This window comes from Carassius carassius, chromosome 2, assembly GCF_963082965.1.
Source record: "Carassius carassius chromosome 2, fCarCar2.1, whole genome shotgun sequence".
NCBI lineage: Eukaryota > Metazoa > Chordata > Actinopteri > Cypriniformes > Cyprinidae > Carassius > Carassius carassius.
In genome coordinates this window covers 26,271,765-26,288,580 of record NC_081756.1, presented here as the reverse complement: position 1 = coordinate 26,288,580, position 16,816 = coordinate 26,271,765, and the positions used below count along the sequence as shown (strand labels likewise).

Below are 16,816 nucleotides of genomic sequence, written 5' to 3'. Positions count from 1 at the left end.
ATCTACAGTATATGTCTGTCTGGGAAATGTTTTTCAAAACTTTCAAACTTTTGTTTCAAACTGTTTTTTGAATTCTACTTTTTCAAATTAAAGTTAAAATTTTAATTGCTTCCTGTTTACTACCTTAATTTTGGTAAGAATTTTTTCAAGAGCTAGAGAACATAGAAGGCATTTTCAGTTCAATTGTGAATTGTGCACAACCTGGCAGCTTTAATAAATCCTTTCCACCTCTCAAATTGCCATTGGTCGGTCAAACAGATAGCCATGCCCCAAACTCATGCCATTAGTTAGTCAGTGAACATCTCAAACAAACAGAGCCACATTAAATTATGGTTCACTTGCTTCTCTCCATTAAGATGGATTAGTATTATTTTAGCATAGACACTGCTGCTTTAAGTGTGTGGAGAGTATATATTTTTTTTTTAAGTATTTATAAATATATAATTTTTTTTGTTTGTTATTGAGGCAGAATGATTAGGTAATGGGGGACTGGGAGTGCTGCTTGTTACTGTAATCACTGCCTGACCTCAGCCAAGACGGAGAGCCAATCATATAGCTCTCTGTGTTCCTGCTGGGTTGGAGTAAGGTAATGGATGTAATCTCCCGACTCCAGGCTGTGATCTCACAACTTTGAAAGCACCTGGTCACCAGTTTCCTGGACTAGATTAAGAGTGACAGGTATTATTCCAGCTTTATGAAGTAGTGCACCACCACCTCTGATGGTGTAATAATGTGTGAGTGTCTGTGTGGGGCAGCTGTTATGAATGACATGTGACACAGTCACTTAGAGCATCGGTGGCATCTGGTTTACCAGTGCGGAACAGAACAGCAGGCCTCATGTCCAATTTCACAGCCATCACATCACAGCTATTCCATTGTTTCTGAGAACTCCTGACAGATTCACTCGGCGAAATCTCCCAATGTCCTGGGAACAACTAGGGCTGTCGTGGTTAAGAAATTTCCCCTGCAGTTATTATGGGTGGCTCAATATTACCGCCGGTTTTATTTATTTTATTTTTTTTACATACCTAATTTATCCTGATTTTGCTGCATACAAAGCTCTATCATTGAGTTATGTAGCATATATTGTTGCTTTTTTAACTGACAGAGGGACACGTTTTAAAACATTTTTGTTTATTGTTAAATGCCAAACAGCAACAAGAACATGCGTTTTCCAATAAAAAAAATTTTTAAGAAGTCATTCATTTTCAATGTAAGCTGGCATTGAGGAGCGGCGCGGCGCAACTTGACCGTTGAGAGCGTCGAGGAGAGTTGAAATCAAGGCAACTTTATGGTAATGAGCTATGACACGGTTGGGCAGCAACCAATCGGAACGTAGAAGTCCACCGCTTGAGAGGATTCCAGAGAACGCAGCTCTGACCACATTAGTTGCCAAGCACAATACAGGACAGGTTGATTATTGCTGTTTCGCGTTTGCAATAATCTATGATTTGTCCCTGTTTGCGTATTAAAAGTGATACGTGGACCAAGGTGTCTGAGACTGTTCATTTTACTGGTGAGTTGCTGATGTGCAGCATAATGAATAATAATCTAATGATATAATAAATAATAGTACTGTAGTTCCAGTTTACTTTTAAACAAATTTTCCTGATTATACTTACATTCAATAATGTTTATACTTGATTATATTTACTTAAGTAGCATTTTCAAAGCAAGACTTTTACTTGCATCAGAGTATTTTTACAGTGCTTTATACATTATTAGGTAAAGGAACTTAATACTTCGTCCACAACAATATTTAACGAGGTTAACTTATAACATTACCCTCCTTGTGGTTAGTCTGCACGAGATCAACAAGCTTGTTTGCTTTGCGGTCGCTTTAAATACAAAATAATCATTCGATCTACGTCAGAGCGTCTGAGCGCTCACGAATCTTTCTGCAGCGTCGTGAGCAGAGCGGCAAGAGCGATTTTTTTACGCTCTCGACGCCGGCGGTGTGAACGCACAGTTATGATGGTTTTCTATGAGAGGAAAAGGCTTAACGTGTTATTAAACGAGTTGAATTCATATTCAGGGATCATCTGATTTTTTGTAGATACTTTATTAATATGATGTTTAGTGAGTTTGGTCTGTTAAACCACGTTAAGCTTTTTTCACGTTAAGCGTTTTAGAATGTCCCGATGACCTCAAATTAGATGTATTGCCGCGTCACAGGAACCTTTTTGCAGTGAATTTTGCATATCGGCTCATCTATATTCGCTGGCTCGCCCTTTTCATTGGGTTGAAAGCCAAAATGTTCCCAAACTGGCGACGTGACATTAGGTTTTGGGACGAGATCGAGCACCTCCCATCGTTTCAGCCGGCCTATTCAAAACAAACGAAGCACCATAAAGCTACAAAGGCTCGCGAGAAAATTACAGCCGTAACCATATTGTATCATTAATTTATTTAACATTGAATGCACAGTGACAAACTGAAAAAAAACAAGAAGGCCACAGCCTCATTAAAAAAAAAAAAACTGAACACTGCGGTTGCCGCGGTTGCTATCTTTCCTCTGCGGTTTGCTTGTCAATAGCGCGGTATTACAATATTGCGGTTATCGCGACAGCCCTAGGAACAACTGCAACACAATTTGGATCCGTTCCTTTTGTCACAACAAGAAAAAACTAAAATAAAAACAGTTGAAGCTGTTAAAACAAAATCATCTCAGATATCTGGGATGAGGTGTTCAAATGAGGAAATTGTTCACGTAACCTCATAAGCTTATCAAGATGTCGTCATGATTTGTGAACCATCATAAGTTTTTATTGAATTGTTTTTTCAAATGTCCCCTTTAACACTCTATATTTCCCCTCAGCTTGTCATAGAAGTTTAATGACATTCCTGTCGCTGTGTGATTAGTTTAATTTCTTTGTATTAGAGAGGTTTACAGGATCTCCAGATGAAGCCTGCGGAAGCAATAGAGACAAATGTCGAGTCTTATCTCTATATGAAGGCTCACACTAAGCTCTGACAGTAAACAAGCGCATTATTCATGCAGTGAGTTCACAAAATGGCATTTCATTGGGATTAAGCACGTTTAGATGTATTCAGTGCTAAACCTTCTGTTAATGGTTTTATGCTGTACTCTTAGTTGGGTACTGCACAGCAGTACATGCACACACACAAACACACAGACACAGTGGGAGTGTGTCATGACCGTGCATATCATGCTTCAGTTCAGTGCACAAGCCCTGCTGGTAACTTGTCATTGATAGAGACATTTCCACTATGTGTGCATGTTTCATTATCCTTTAGTGTGCGTCTGCAGGCATGTCAGTTTGTATGTTCAAAATAGTGGTCAATATTAGCCACACATTCACAAACACTAGCCAAAAATGTATCTGACAGCTTCAGGCCAGCAGGATGTCTGCCACAAAGAGGTATATCATACCTGGAGAAGGTTATCTGCTTGGTTGTTGCAGGACCCAAAATGGTATACTACCATTCAAAAGTATACATCAATACAACAAGGATGCATATAATTGATCAAAATTGATCAAAAGTGACAGTAAAGGCATTTACTTTGTTACAAAAAAAATAATAACTTTGTTTAATTTTAATTTACTTTGTTTCAAATAAATGCTGTTCTCTTGAACTTTCTGTTCATCAAAAAATATGATGTATTATGTATTATGGTCTCACAAAAACTATGAGCAGCACAACTTTTTTCAACATTGATAAAAATAAATTAAAGACACACACTTATATATATAATTTTATATATATATATATAATTTTCTTTTTTAGAATTTTTTTATTATTTTTTCACCAAATCAACATATAAAGATTTCTAAAGGAGTATGTGATACTAAAGACGATGTAATGGCTGCTGGAAATTTTGGCTTTGCTATCACAGGACTAAATTAATTTTTTTTAAATATATTCGAGTAGAAAATGGTTATTTTACTTACAGTATTACCTCTTTTACTGTGTTTTTGATCAAATAAATGCAGCCCTGGTGAGCATAAAAGAGTTCTTTCAAAAACATTGACCATTTTGACTTTAACTCTCTGTTCTTGTCTTCCAAGCACAAACAAATATAAAAAAATAAAACAAAACTGATAGACCAGGCATGAATGAAAAATGATTTCAGGCTTCATGTCACACCTCTCTTTCACCCCTCAGTACGTTCAAAGCCACACATTTGATTTCACAATCCTAATAACTCATGCAGAACATTTGTCCGTCAGACCAAATATGGAAAACGATAAATTTCTAAAGGATGAGAAGTGATAAAAAACATTTTCAGAATTAGTTTTTCCGTCACAGACTTTCAAAGCAACTTTTTTTTTCCTATGTCCTTTCCATTTTCCCTTATATAATTTATGCTGGTGTTCTTCCATCCTGAACTTTCTAATTCGCCGTGTCTGGAAATAGTGCTGCCTGTCACTGCCAGTTTAAAAATCTAATGCTGAGTTTAGATAAAGACAGATGCACAAGTACACAGATGGTTCTTTGTGTGCCACTAATGAGCAATTAATGATTTTTTACTTTCCCTTACATATGTGCTGTTCTCTAACGCACAGTCAATTTTGGTCTCAAGAGAGGCAGAGAGTCTGGCTCTTATTTCACACCATTAGTGGGAATTTAGTGCACATTTTGCCCAATTCATTTTCTCTAGGCATAAGTCCTGGCTGATGATGTGTGCAGGAGCAGAGTTGCTGTTAAATTATGTGATATTAGAGGAGGTGAATGTACGGCTGCCCGTGTTTATCACAGTGTTGTGAAGTGGATCTAAGACGGACACTGCAATCAGCCTGTCTTATCTAAGGGCCGGATGTATGGGACACGGTTATGATTGTCTTTATCTCTTCCTCTTTGTAGTGCTCAGTGGCCTGTGCTTCAATGACTGTCCAGAAAACGTCAAGGTGAGTTCTGATCTGTTTTTGCTCTACAATACAAGACACTCAACTGGAGTGGGAGTGGCATGTGTTTGGCATCACCAGGCCCACATGCAATCTGCTATCTGCAGATTTCAGAATTCACACCCATCATTCACAATGTTCTACACATTCCCTGCCTATAGCATGTTCGTTTATATTATATGGGTATTTTGGATTTAATTAATTTTTCTTTATTACATTTGAGTTGAATATGCTTTCAGCAACCTATAATTATTTTTCCACCAAATCAAAGCAGAAATTGTGACTAATTAGCCAAACAGGAGAACTTCTGCCAATGCTTTTACTTAAAAAATGTCAAATATTAGCTGATTAATCAGCCTTAACAATAAGAGTTCAGTCGACCACTACATCTAGGTAACTCTTATAAAGATCAAAACTGATTTTGATTGCCTGACTTCTGTCACATTATCTTTCTTCCTTTGAAGTCATCGACTAGCTGTTGAGGTTGTGAACAAGTGAGTCACAAAACTGTCCTCATTCTGATGAGAAGAAGGGCTTTTATGTTCACACTCTTGTTTTCTCCCTCTTCTACACTCTCCATTTGTGTGTGAGCACTTCTTCTTAGTGATATGCTGAGTGCAGACAGTTAACCCTGAGGCCAGTGGATAGCAGAGGCCTCTGTGATTTAATGAGATGGGCCGCACTCCTGTCTCGCTCCAGCTGGACCTCTGACATATATGTTATACAGTCTCATGCTAAATTAATATTCAGATGCAGAAATGGGGATGTTAGTGCAGATGAATTCATATGTTCTAGATTGTAGCCATTTGCATTTGTACGATTTTTCCAGTGTCGCATGCAACACACAGTTGCACATCCTGGACGATCACAGCCAGTGTAAATCACACTGAAATAGGGAAGAAGTTCAAATTTAACTTATCTATTTTCTATTAATTTCTATGATTTCAATGAATGCCCAGCATGATTAATATTTAAAGTGTGTGTCATGATAATTAAAGGGATAGTTCACCAAAAATGAAAGTCATTTATCATGTGTCTCTACATGCTGAGTGAAGAAGCAATTAAAGAAGCAACAAAAGTCATAAACTGTGATGCTGTGTTTTCTGTTGTAGTCAGTTACATGTGTTTTGTGTTTTAATATCTATGAATAAACTGTGATGGATGTTGGTAATGTAGTTGGTTGTCAGGTCCAAAGAAGTGTATTGGACTTCAGGTCTCACTGATGTCAGATTCTCTGGCCGTGTAATTTGCCCTCATTGTTGTCTTTGTCTGAACATTTTTTATCTGTATCTGATGCTGCCAGGTCTTCGTTTCCCTCATTTATGTCAGTTTGGCACTGGATGACTGAGAGCTTCAGCTCCAGGATTGTCTCACTTCCTGTCAACATTGTCTATTGGCTGGATTCATCAGTAACGATGGAACATAATTTACAACTAGGGAATAATTTCACCCCTTCCCACCATTAATCATGCCCTACAACTACATCCGTTTAAAAATGTATGCTCACTTGTTCCTGGCATGCTGTTCATTTGCAGTTCCCAGGTTTATTGTCTGCACAGAGAAAAGTATCCATAATGGAGAAGCTGTCATGTAGTAGGTGTGCTCCATCTCCCCGGTGCTGAGCCAGTTCTGGCCCCACATTCCTCCTGGATGCTGATAGATATCTCTCATGTGTCTCAGTATTTGAGGGAGGCTAGAGCTGGGCCTGTGTATTCTGTGTGGTGATCTGTGTGGACTCAAGTCTGAAAACACACACACTTGCATACAAGCAGTCAGGGTCAACATCTTCGCCGTCAGGCCAATATCAGAGGTCAGAGTAGCTCCAATGTTCTGGATTTTAGTCTGCCAGGAAGCAAAATCATATTTGCAATTTCCCAGGCTACTACAATGAGCCTTTCCCAGGAAGATTTTATTGATATTATCGGATATGTGGTTGAATCAGTTAACTCTAGGGTTTTTTTTTTTTTTTTTTTCGTCTGAACATCACCTTTTTTTTTCTTTATACTACACTACACTATTTGCAATAGACAATGGAGATTTTTGGCCTGCAAAATTATTTTTCTAATTTGACCACACCTTTAGTAGTGTTTTTGGTTTTGCTTTTTTGCTTCTTGAGTAGTTTTATGATTTTGTTCACATTTTTTGTATTTTATTGTATTGTATTTGTTGTTAATCACTTCTATCTATCCCACAGCCCTTTGGTGTGAACCAGCCTGGCCCGTATGTCATGTACACATCGGTGGACTCGAACGGTTATCTGAAGAACGCGTCTGGTGAGTACACAGCTCAGAAAAGATTAACACTAGATGGAAAAGGCATCACACATATCTCTTTGCCCAGCACATCCTGCCTCAGGAAGGTAAGAAAAGTCAACCGCAACACACTACACTTATCTGTCCCGACTAGTTCACTACTTTCTATGGATCAGACTAAACTAGTCTAGGATTATTTTGAATTGACCTATAAAAAGCTTTTTCTTGGTACACTTTATCCTGGTGTTAATTCTAAAATCTGTTCTGGCATGGTGGAAAGAGTATGAAAATATTCTACTCGAGTAAAAGTACCATTACATTAATTACATTTTACTTAAGAACAAGTAAATGTAACAGTCTAAAAATCTACTCAAGTAAAAGTTAAAAATATAGAATAAAAAATTTACTCAAGTACATTTTAACAGTGAGAGGGAGACTAAAATGGGATAGGCCAAGTGCGATAATAAAACACATCTGATCCAGCTAATCTAATCATTCAGGCTTATTTGTAACAAGCAGACTAGAAGTTAAACAGGCATGGGTACCATGGATGCCAATTTATTTGCTATGTTCAGTAATGTAAAATAATGCTAAACATAGCATAATTGCTTTTATATTGATTTGTATGAAATAGCCTAACCTACAAGAATGACTTGTGAATTGATGTGAACACCAACAAATGGGAATAATGCTCAGAATGCTTGAGGATTAAACATCTCCGATGATGTTCATCCCCAAGGATTGATTTTAACGGGTTACAAGAAATGGTAGGATATGGATTTAATTGCGAACTGTTAGTATGCTACTGATTTTATTATGATTGATCATGCTAGCTACAGCATTCGAGGCCACACGCGTCGAACTAGTTGTGACAGCCTGGTGAATAATCTGCAATACATAAAGAAAAGAAAATCTTTAAAGGTTATTCACGATAACATATTGATGCCAAGGTATCTGGTCTTTACAGTGCTTTGTTATGTGGAGCTGTTTGGTAGATCATGATCTAAACGAGGCAGAACGCCATACACTGTAACTCAATTTGAGCGTTCCAAACAAAGTGAAAGAGCGGTAACTGGTGTTATACGGTGCTCTGCCTTGGTTTCTCTGTGGCTTTTCCAAGTTACGGTTGATACGACCCATTATTTTCTTGGAAAAACAATGAAATTGACTCAAGATACGTCGTATACACATGATGAAGAATGTCTTCAATGTCCCAAAAATATAAATAACTAATTTTCAACAAAAATCGAAGTTACGGTCTTTTGCCTTTGCACGGCAGAATACTTCAAACAAAATATACTTAAATAAAAGTTAAATTACAGATTTTAAAAACTACTTTAAAAAGTAGAACTACACAAAAAAGCTAATCAATTACAGTAACGCGAGTAAATGTAATTTGTTGCTTTCCACCTCTGCATGGTATATTGTGTGAAGGATACACACAAATGCTCTGGACAATTTTTTTACTCAGAAAAATGTATTGACATTTGTTCATGAGAAATTAATTTATGTCCATTGTCACACCATGTTTCTATAGACAACAGGTCTAAAATATTGTTTTCCAATCTAGAGCAAACTAGAGATTCTGTAACTAAGCACTAGGGCTGTGCAAAAAATCGAATGCGATTTTCATGCACATCTCATCAGAAAAGACGCTCCTGTAATTAGAAGTATATCTCCAGCACGTGCGTTCAGATCAGGGTTGCCAGGTATTCACAACAAATGCAGGTTGGGATTTACTACACCGAGCCGTAATTCACTGACAATCTACACAAAATCGATCTTTGTCGATTTTGAAAACGATTTTGTGTTAGTTGTCGGTAGACTACGGCTCTGTGTAGTAACTGCCGCTCCACCTGAACCAGTGTTGCCAAGTCTGCGATTGTTTTTCATGTCCGCGGTTTGAAGCAACCCCAATACCAATAACGTGATATTTAGACCCTAAAATGCGAATTTTACCATGCCAACCCTTCCAAAAAATGTATATTTTAACCCCGGGAAGCAATTTTTATCGGGGAACCTCCCGGAAACGCGATTGGGCTAGTTTTGGACTAGTTTTAAGAAGCAACTGGGCAGGATTTGTTGTGAAAACCTGGCAACCCTGATCTGAACGCATATGCTGGAGATATACTTCTAATTACAGGAGCATCTTTACTGATGAGATGCGCATGAAAATCGCATTCGATTTTTTGCACAGCCCTACTAAGCACACATCGGTTTAACGCTTGCGTTGCCTTGTTTCTTGATTGCTTAGTATTTTATGTGTGTGTGTGTGTGTGTGTGTGTGTGTGTGTCGTATGTTGTTTTGGCCCTTGAGGGATATCCGACTGACTAAGTTCAAGATCATCTGTTCCACCTTTCTAAGAGCAGATGAGGTTAAATTCCTCACGGCTCTGACAGAACTCCATCACTTTGGTGTAAATGGCTGTTTTCCAGAACCCTCTTTTGAAATACATCACTGACTGAGTTCTCAGTGGAAGCATTACATAAATAGAATGAATGTTTCTCTCATGCTGTGATTCTGTGTGTGTGCCTCCACTGGGCCACGTGCATGTCTGCATCTTCTGTGCAGACCTGTTCTCTCTCTCTCTCTGTGTGTGTGTGTGTGTGTGTGTGTGTGTGTGTAGACTGTGCTAAAGATCATCAGCAGAACAGGGAGTGGCATGTGACAAAGCTATTTCAAAGATAAATGGCTAAAGGGACAAAAAATATTCTCAGATAACGGGAAATAATGAATTTTAAGGAACGTGTGTGCTTCATGCTTGTAGAAGAAACTGATATCTTTTTTTAAAGCAATTATGTCCTGCTTTTAAAAGCTGGACCAGAGTTTCTGAACTTGTCTTTGAGTTCTGTCCAATCAAATTATAGCCTTTCCACTAGCTAGGAAAGGATTTCTGTTATCTTAAATATCTTCACTCTCTCTCATTGTCCTCTTTATCTTTGTTCTTTCCTCTCTAATTTGAAGAGAGATAAAAGACAAATCTTTAGGCAGATAGAGCATTTATAAATGTTTATTGTCATTGTGTCCTAAAAAAAAACAGTCTCCGAGTTAAATGGCATATGCTGACATAGTGGTCTATAATGAAATGTCACTGTAAAAATGTTCTTGATTTGTCTTGTTGTGCACCTCTGAAGCAGAATACAAATGAGCAGAAGTGTTTGGCTGTGTTTGCTTCTTAATAGTCTGAGTATGAAATTCAGTATGAATCTCCGGCTTCACCTGCCGTGTGTCAGGTTTGTTTTGATTTTCAGGTCAGGTACTAATGTGTTTCACAGAACTGTTTTTCTGTCTGTTAGGGATTTGCTTTATATATGTACTCTATAATTTGCTCTATCTATCTATCAGTGGTGTGTAGTAGAGGTCTTCACAGTGCACCTGAGACCCGTCGAACCGGGATCCGACCCGTACGGGTTCGGGTCTATATTTTAAATCATCAGCCGGGTCCGGTGCGGGTCCGAATCTATTACCTCGGATCCCGGGTCTGTTTAACATTGTGTGTAATACCCGTGCGATCGGAGTCATCGGACTCGGAGAACAAACACTGCCGTGATCAAACACTGCTTGGGTTTTTTGTAACTTGCAAAGTGTAAAATTCTCTCTCGCACTCTCTCTCTCTGCCGTTAGAAGCAGAGCGCACAGACTCAGAGTTAATGCAAGTGCACGCACGGTAATAATGCTTGCAGGCTTGAGACATTTATATTTAATATATTTCAAATCAGCAACACAATCTGAGGTGAACTGTAACATGAATGTTTTCTATGACGCTCAAATTGCGTTAAACATATTTAAGGTTGATACAGCTAGCACGCATGTGCAGTCTCCAGCATGTTTCATGTTTCTATGGCAACCAGTGAGGGACACTTCGACCGCCAAACCGCACTTTACATTTTCTCCCATTTTTATAATAATATAAATGAACCATTTAATCTTAAAATTTTATTGGTCAGATTCAGACTCCACGCAGAGCAGAGAGCACAGAGATGATAGCAAATAAGTAACGTCAGTGGCGTTATTATAGTTCAAAAGGCAAACAGTCGAAGTTATTATGCGAGTTAACTCGAGTCAGAATGTACATGTGCACAGTTGCATTGACATCAAGTGGACTTTTGAAGCAGTAATAATGAGTGGATTAAGCTTGGACTTGGAATAATGAGACTAATAACATGGATAACTTTCTTGTCGGAGGATTGTAATGCATCACAGACAGTCAGGTACAAGGAAGAGAGACTACGGCTCCTTAAATTAGGTAAGACAAAAAGCTGTATTTTTTGCAACCGGTTTATTGACTTGTAATAACAATTTAAGGTGGAATATGTGACAATCGGGTCCAGTCGGGTCTGTGTCTTTCGGGTTCGGGTACAAATTTTTGGACCCGTGAAGACCTCTAGAGTGTAGTGGTGTTCTGAGATAAGACAGCAAAGTCCTCAAAAAGGCGGCATTTATCCCATGAACCAATCACAGCCAAATATAACTAGTCATATCCTGTCAAATTGTAATGGAGGCATTGCCTCCTCTCACTCGACTTTTCCCCATTCATTCTCAATTACCCCCCACCAAACTCACTGCACACTCTGTTATAATGGGTAAGTTAAAACTCAATGGGCTCAGGGGAGGCGGGAGAGAAGCGTTGTAACCTTACTTTACTGTAACGTTTCTAAAAAATTACTGATTTATACACTTTTTTTATTGTTAAATTTTGTAATTTTGATGTTGTTTTATTTTTGTACTACAAATTTTTTTCTCATCCAATATAGACACTGCCACCCTTGCCGCCTCAGGGGAAATGCCCCTACTATCTATCGTTCTATCTGTCATTCTACAGGGCTTAAAGTTCTCTGGCACCGTGCCGGATTTCCGGCATGCAGCGTTTAATACTACATTTAAAAAAATAAATAAATAAAAAATCTTGTTGATTGATATCACTTTTTGAGTCCATGCGTCTGCCTACTAATGGTATGAGTGGAGCAACTTTCACTCTCAACCAAACTAACATTAGTAGCCAGTCAGAATATTTTGCTTTTATAAACACGAGACGCGCATAATAGTATTCAATTGCAGAGTCGCAGCCCCGATGAATGGAGAAGCAAGACAAAAAGCTGTGGAGCGAAATGGTCAAATATATCCATCTAGTGCGTATTTACATAGAAAAGCTCATTTAAAAAGCAGCGGAGCTTTGTAAACGGCTCAGAGTAATCATGTCATCTCCATAAGAATGATATGATTGCCAACACATATTTACCGGGATTTCTGAAAAGATCCTGTTCACACATGATCTATTAATGGTAACTTTACCAGTGATTTACCAGTAAAGACTGTATGTGTGAAAGGGGCTGAACTCCTCTGTATACGCTGTGAATTTTAATTGCTTAACGTAATCTGGAACTACCGTGTGCATTATCTCCCCCTAGATTTGTAACGTAAATCATTTATAAACCTTTGCCAACACAGAAGATATATCAACCTATGTCTAAATATGCCATTGTATTTTACATCGCGATTTTAAAATAAATGTTTCTGCACGTGGCCAAATATTAAAATTTAATGGATTTAAACATTGTTTAATCAAGCTGTAAAGTGAAATGTCACCAGGCCGTTGGCGCCCTCTGCAGGTATTTGTTTTAATACATAATGTACTTAAGTTATGTTCATGTTATATATATAGACATATTACATTATGTATTTTAATAGTGTTGTTCAATACAGTCTTGTAATTTCTTGGTTTTGATGGTTTTTTGAGCCAATTATTATTTCCTCATTGTTAGTTTATATATAAATAGTCATATTAAAGCCTAGTTCACTTAGGTCTGTTTGTGTGACTAAAAAATAATAATAATAGGATTACTCAGTTGTCAAAATAATCAGTAGATTGATTACCAAAAGAATCATTAGTTACAGCCCTAGATTAGTTAAAATATTTCTAAATACAACTGCATTGTTTTACTTTTTTAATAAAAAGACAAACATTTTATTGAAAACTTCTTAAAAACAGTATCAAAATATTGTCACATTCTAGTGAACCAAGTATCTGTACTTTGTCTCATCTAATTAGCTAGGTGTATTGTCACACTTCTAGTGTCAATAAGCGATGATATAGCTCATAATTTTCCAAGTGTATGATACAGCTTTCATTCTGCAGGTCAATCATATATTCATGAAAAAGAAAATCGGTTTGAATAAAGAAAGCAATAACTTTGTCATAGTATCCTTTCAAATGTTAAAGTTGTCATAGCCATTGCATGCTTTACATGTGCAGCCCATGCCCCGTGCCCGGAAAAAAGTTCAGGCTGAGGATTTTTTTTTGCTTAAACCCCTGCATTCTAGCTCTCTATCATTCTGTTAGAGCCGTAGTTCACTGACAAGATGCGCATAATAAACGCAGTTTTTGCTTAATCGCAATTGCGATTAAATTTCGATTAATCGTGCAGCCCTGATTTCTATGTATGTGTGGTTCTATCTAGCTATCGTTCTATCTGTCTTTCCTCCACACACTGTTTACCATGTGAAGAGTTGAGGAGTGACAGGGAGTTGATGGCATTTCCCACAGAAAACAGAGGAATAGATAAATAAAAGCAATCACCGTTTCAGCACAGAAACTGTTAGTAGAGCTTAGTGGCTATCGTCCCTCTGTGATCTGATGCTGAACTTCTAACTACAGTTCTTTGATAAATGTCCTGTAATTGGAGAGATTGTGGCAGGGTTTCTGGGGTCAGCTGAAGGACAGTAATGGGGTGTATGTTGTACGCGGAGTGGAGAACAGGTCAGGTCGTATTAGGACCCTTATTCCCTCAGGCTCTCACTGGCCAATAATGAAACATAGCACAGCAAGACTTATTGCACATTTAGACTCGAGCTCAGGGCATGGGGACGACAGTATTCCTGCTGCTGTCTGCATTTGCTCTCCCTCTCTCTATTTGAGGACAAAGTAACTGAAGACAAAGTAACAACCAATGCAACAATGTAACCACAGATCCCATGAAGGCAACATTGTTCATGTACAGTACTGTCCTGATAACAGTTTAAAATAAATAGAAAAACAGGCCTACCATTCTCTGAAAGTAAGTTTAACTGGAACACTGAAAATAACTCATTTTTAAATCAGCTTGAGTTTTTTCTCAATTGGCTTAAATGAGGAGCAACCTACAGTATCTATTCTAAGCTAACATCTCTTCCACCAAGAAATATAAATATATTCTTTAGATCAATTACAAACTAATTAGGACTATGCCTCAAACAACCTGTGACAATTTAATTAGTCTATCATTTAAAAATGTGTTGTGTACCATCACAAATTAAAATATTTTAATACAAAAAATATATAACGCAAAATATACTGTATTTGTATTAGATTTAGCATTAACCCTAATACATTACTGCATTTATTTTCTTCTTTTCATTTAATTTGTTTTGCGTCAGTGGGAATTTATGTATGAATATTTGTATAGGCTGTAAGTAAATGTGCATTTGTCGGGAGTCGGGTGGGGGGCATCCTCTCCAGTCATATCTGAGGTACTTCATAAGGTACCTCAGAGGGTTCTGTTTTCATGCTTGTATAATTGTACTGATCCTTGCAGTACTAAACTAATGAATGAGAGTTGTAAGTTAACAGAGAATGTGAGCAGAAAAAGGTGAAGTATGGAGGCAGACATGAGGAGGGAGAAGGGACGCAGAACGAGGAGAAGATGCAGATCAATATAGGGACTGAGACTGTTCTCATTAATTTGCCAAATGAATGTGCTGTATAATAAACAGCACATCTGAATCATCACAGTGAGGAACACTGTCCCACACACTCATATATAGGCACAGATGGAATCTGCTAACTTTTTAGCATTCTTCCCATTGACTCTGGGGAGGAATGTCTACTGAGTTCTGCAGGATGATTTTAAACTTTATCAAATATGTTAAACGGAGCTGAGATTTCTACTCTCTTTTTTGGAAGCTGTCATTTTAATGACATTTAAATCAGCCATATTTAAAAGGTTTAATTCATGTTGTGACTGAATTAAAACAGTAACACTGTAGATTAAGGAACACTATTCTGAATAACCATATTCTAGATCCCTTAACCCTTCACCATTCCTAAACATGACTACTACAGTGACTACCTTACACAAATACACGCGGGAGCCTTTGAAAGCCACATCTATTAGCGGATCCCTAATATATCTGCTCATAGACGCCACTTTCAAATGCTCCCATGTGTATCTGTGTAAGCGCTCAGTGAAGAGTGTGAAGCAATGATCATTGTAGCCAATCGCTGACATGTCTGTTGGACACGTGAGAACAACGGCCAATCAGTGATGTTTAGGAATCCTCTAAACCGTGCTCAAAACGCTAACGGGAAATGCTTGAATCATCCAATTTTTAAAATTTAAGTACTGACTGGTACCGACCTGTTATAATGAATGTTACGTGTAGCTGTGCCTTTATTTAGTTGAAGAAACAGATTTTTTTTTTCCCACTTCGTTTTACTACTCTTACTCTTTTTCATGCTGAAGAAACAATATAATCACTAGTATCTATATTTTTATTTGAGAAATGATGCTGTCAAGAAAAGAAAAGAAACAGCGTTTTAGACCCCAATGAATTTAATAAGAGAAGATTGAACTTGGTGGATGAATTACCCAGTTCTGTGTGGGCTTGCTTATATCCAAAATTACAATAATCATATTGTACAAGTCTAATGTCTCTCAAGTCCATTCACCATCTTCCTCTCTCTCTTCTTCCTCATTCACACTCTCATATATGTGCTGTGCCTGCTGCTGAAGTGAGAGGTCCATTTAGTATTGATCACAGCTTTTGTCCCTCTCTGAATTTCCCATAGCAAGTATAGACCTCACCCATTCACAACCCAAAAAATGATCCCCTCTTTCCTGCTGTCTTTTTCCAGTGTCTCCTGTGATCAGAAAACACTCCGTTTTTAAATCACACAGCCTTAAAAATATGAGATGACGCTCTCCTGCTGACAACGAGTGTGTATCTTTATGATGGTGATCTGGATCATCGTGGTGTTGGAGCAAAAGAAGAGATCTCTGCTGGTGTTAGCACGTCTCTGTCTCTGGTTATCACTACAATCCATCAAAATCACAAAGAGAGCACATTCACATTCATCACACATACCGTATCGTCTGCTTCCTCTCCATGAAGAGCGATAGAGAGAATGACAGTGATAATGACCTTTGTTGGAGCCTTTTTTCTCTGTAATTGATCTGAACACCGCATTTTTCTGCTAGGACAGTTTGAAGTCCTTTTATTATGTTCAGTGCACATATAGAGAGAGAGAGACCCATCTGACCTAATGCAGTTATTTCTTCTAGAATTACCTCTCTTGATAGCTTTTTTGATGTCTTGCTCTTGAGTCAAAGCAGCTCTATGGTGTGATACACAGGACTATATGTTGGCCAAGCATTAGTGATCATTACAAATACACACACAATAGATATCGATGACAGCAGAACCTATATCAAATACTTATATCAACATAACTTTGAATTTTAAATTAACGTTGCATAGCAACATAATTTTGAATATCAGATTTTAGAGTCACAAGGAAGAGCAGTACATGTATGATATCTTGTTTGAGTGGTTGCCATTTTTCTAATGGCAATATGTTGCACACCTTCCAGCTTCCTGAGGTTTCACACTGCTAAAATTATTCACATGGATTGCAAATTATTTGTGTTGGTTTACCATTT

General features: G+C 37.8%; 1 protein-coding gene across 3 annotated transcripts in view; it reads left to right on the top strand.

Annotated features, from left to right (window-relative positions):
- LOC132107703 (T-cell immunomodulatory protein-like) overlaps nt 1-16,816 on the top strand; it is a 203,699-nt gene that overhangs the window by 166,845 nt on the left and 20,038 nt on the right. For all 3 annotated transcript variants that reach the window (XM_059513876.1, XM_059513868.1, XM_059513860.1), the window contains 2 exons: nt 4,828-4,871; nt 7,063-7,141. In XM_059513876.1, coding sequence (XP_059369859.1) covers nt 4,828-4,871; nt 7,063-7,141 — 123 coding nt within the window. The remainder of the gene's footprint in view (nt 1-4,827; nt 4,872-7,062; nt 7,142-16,816) is intronic.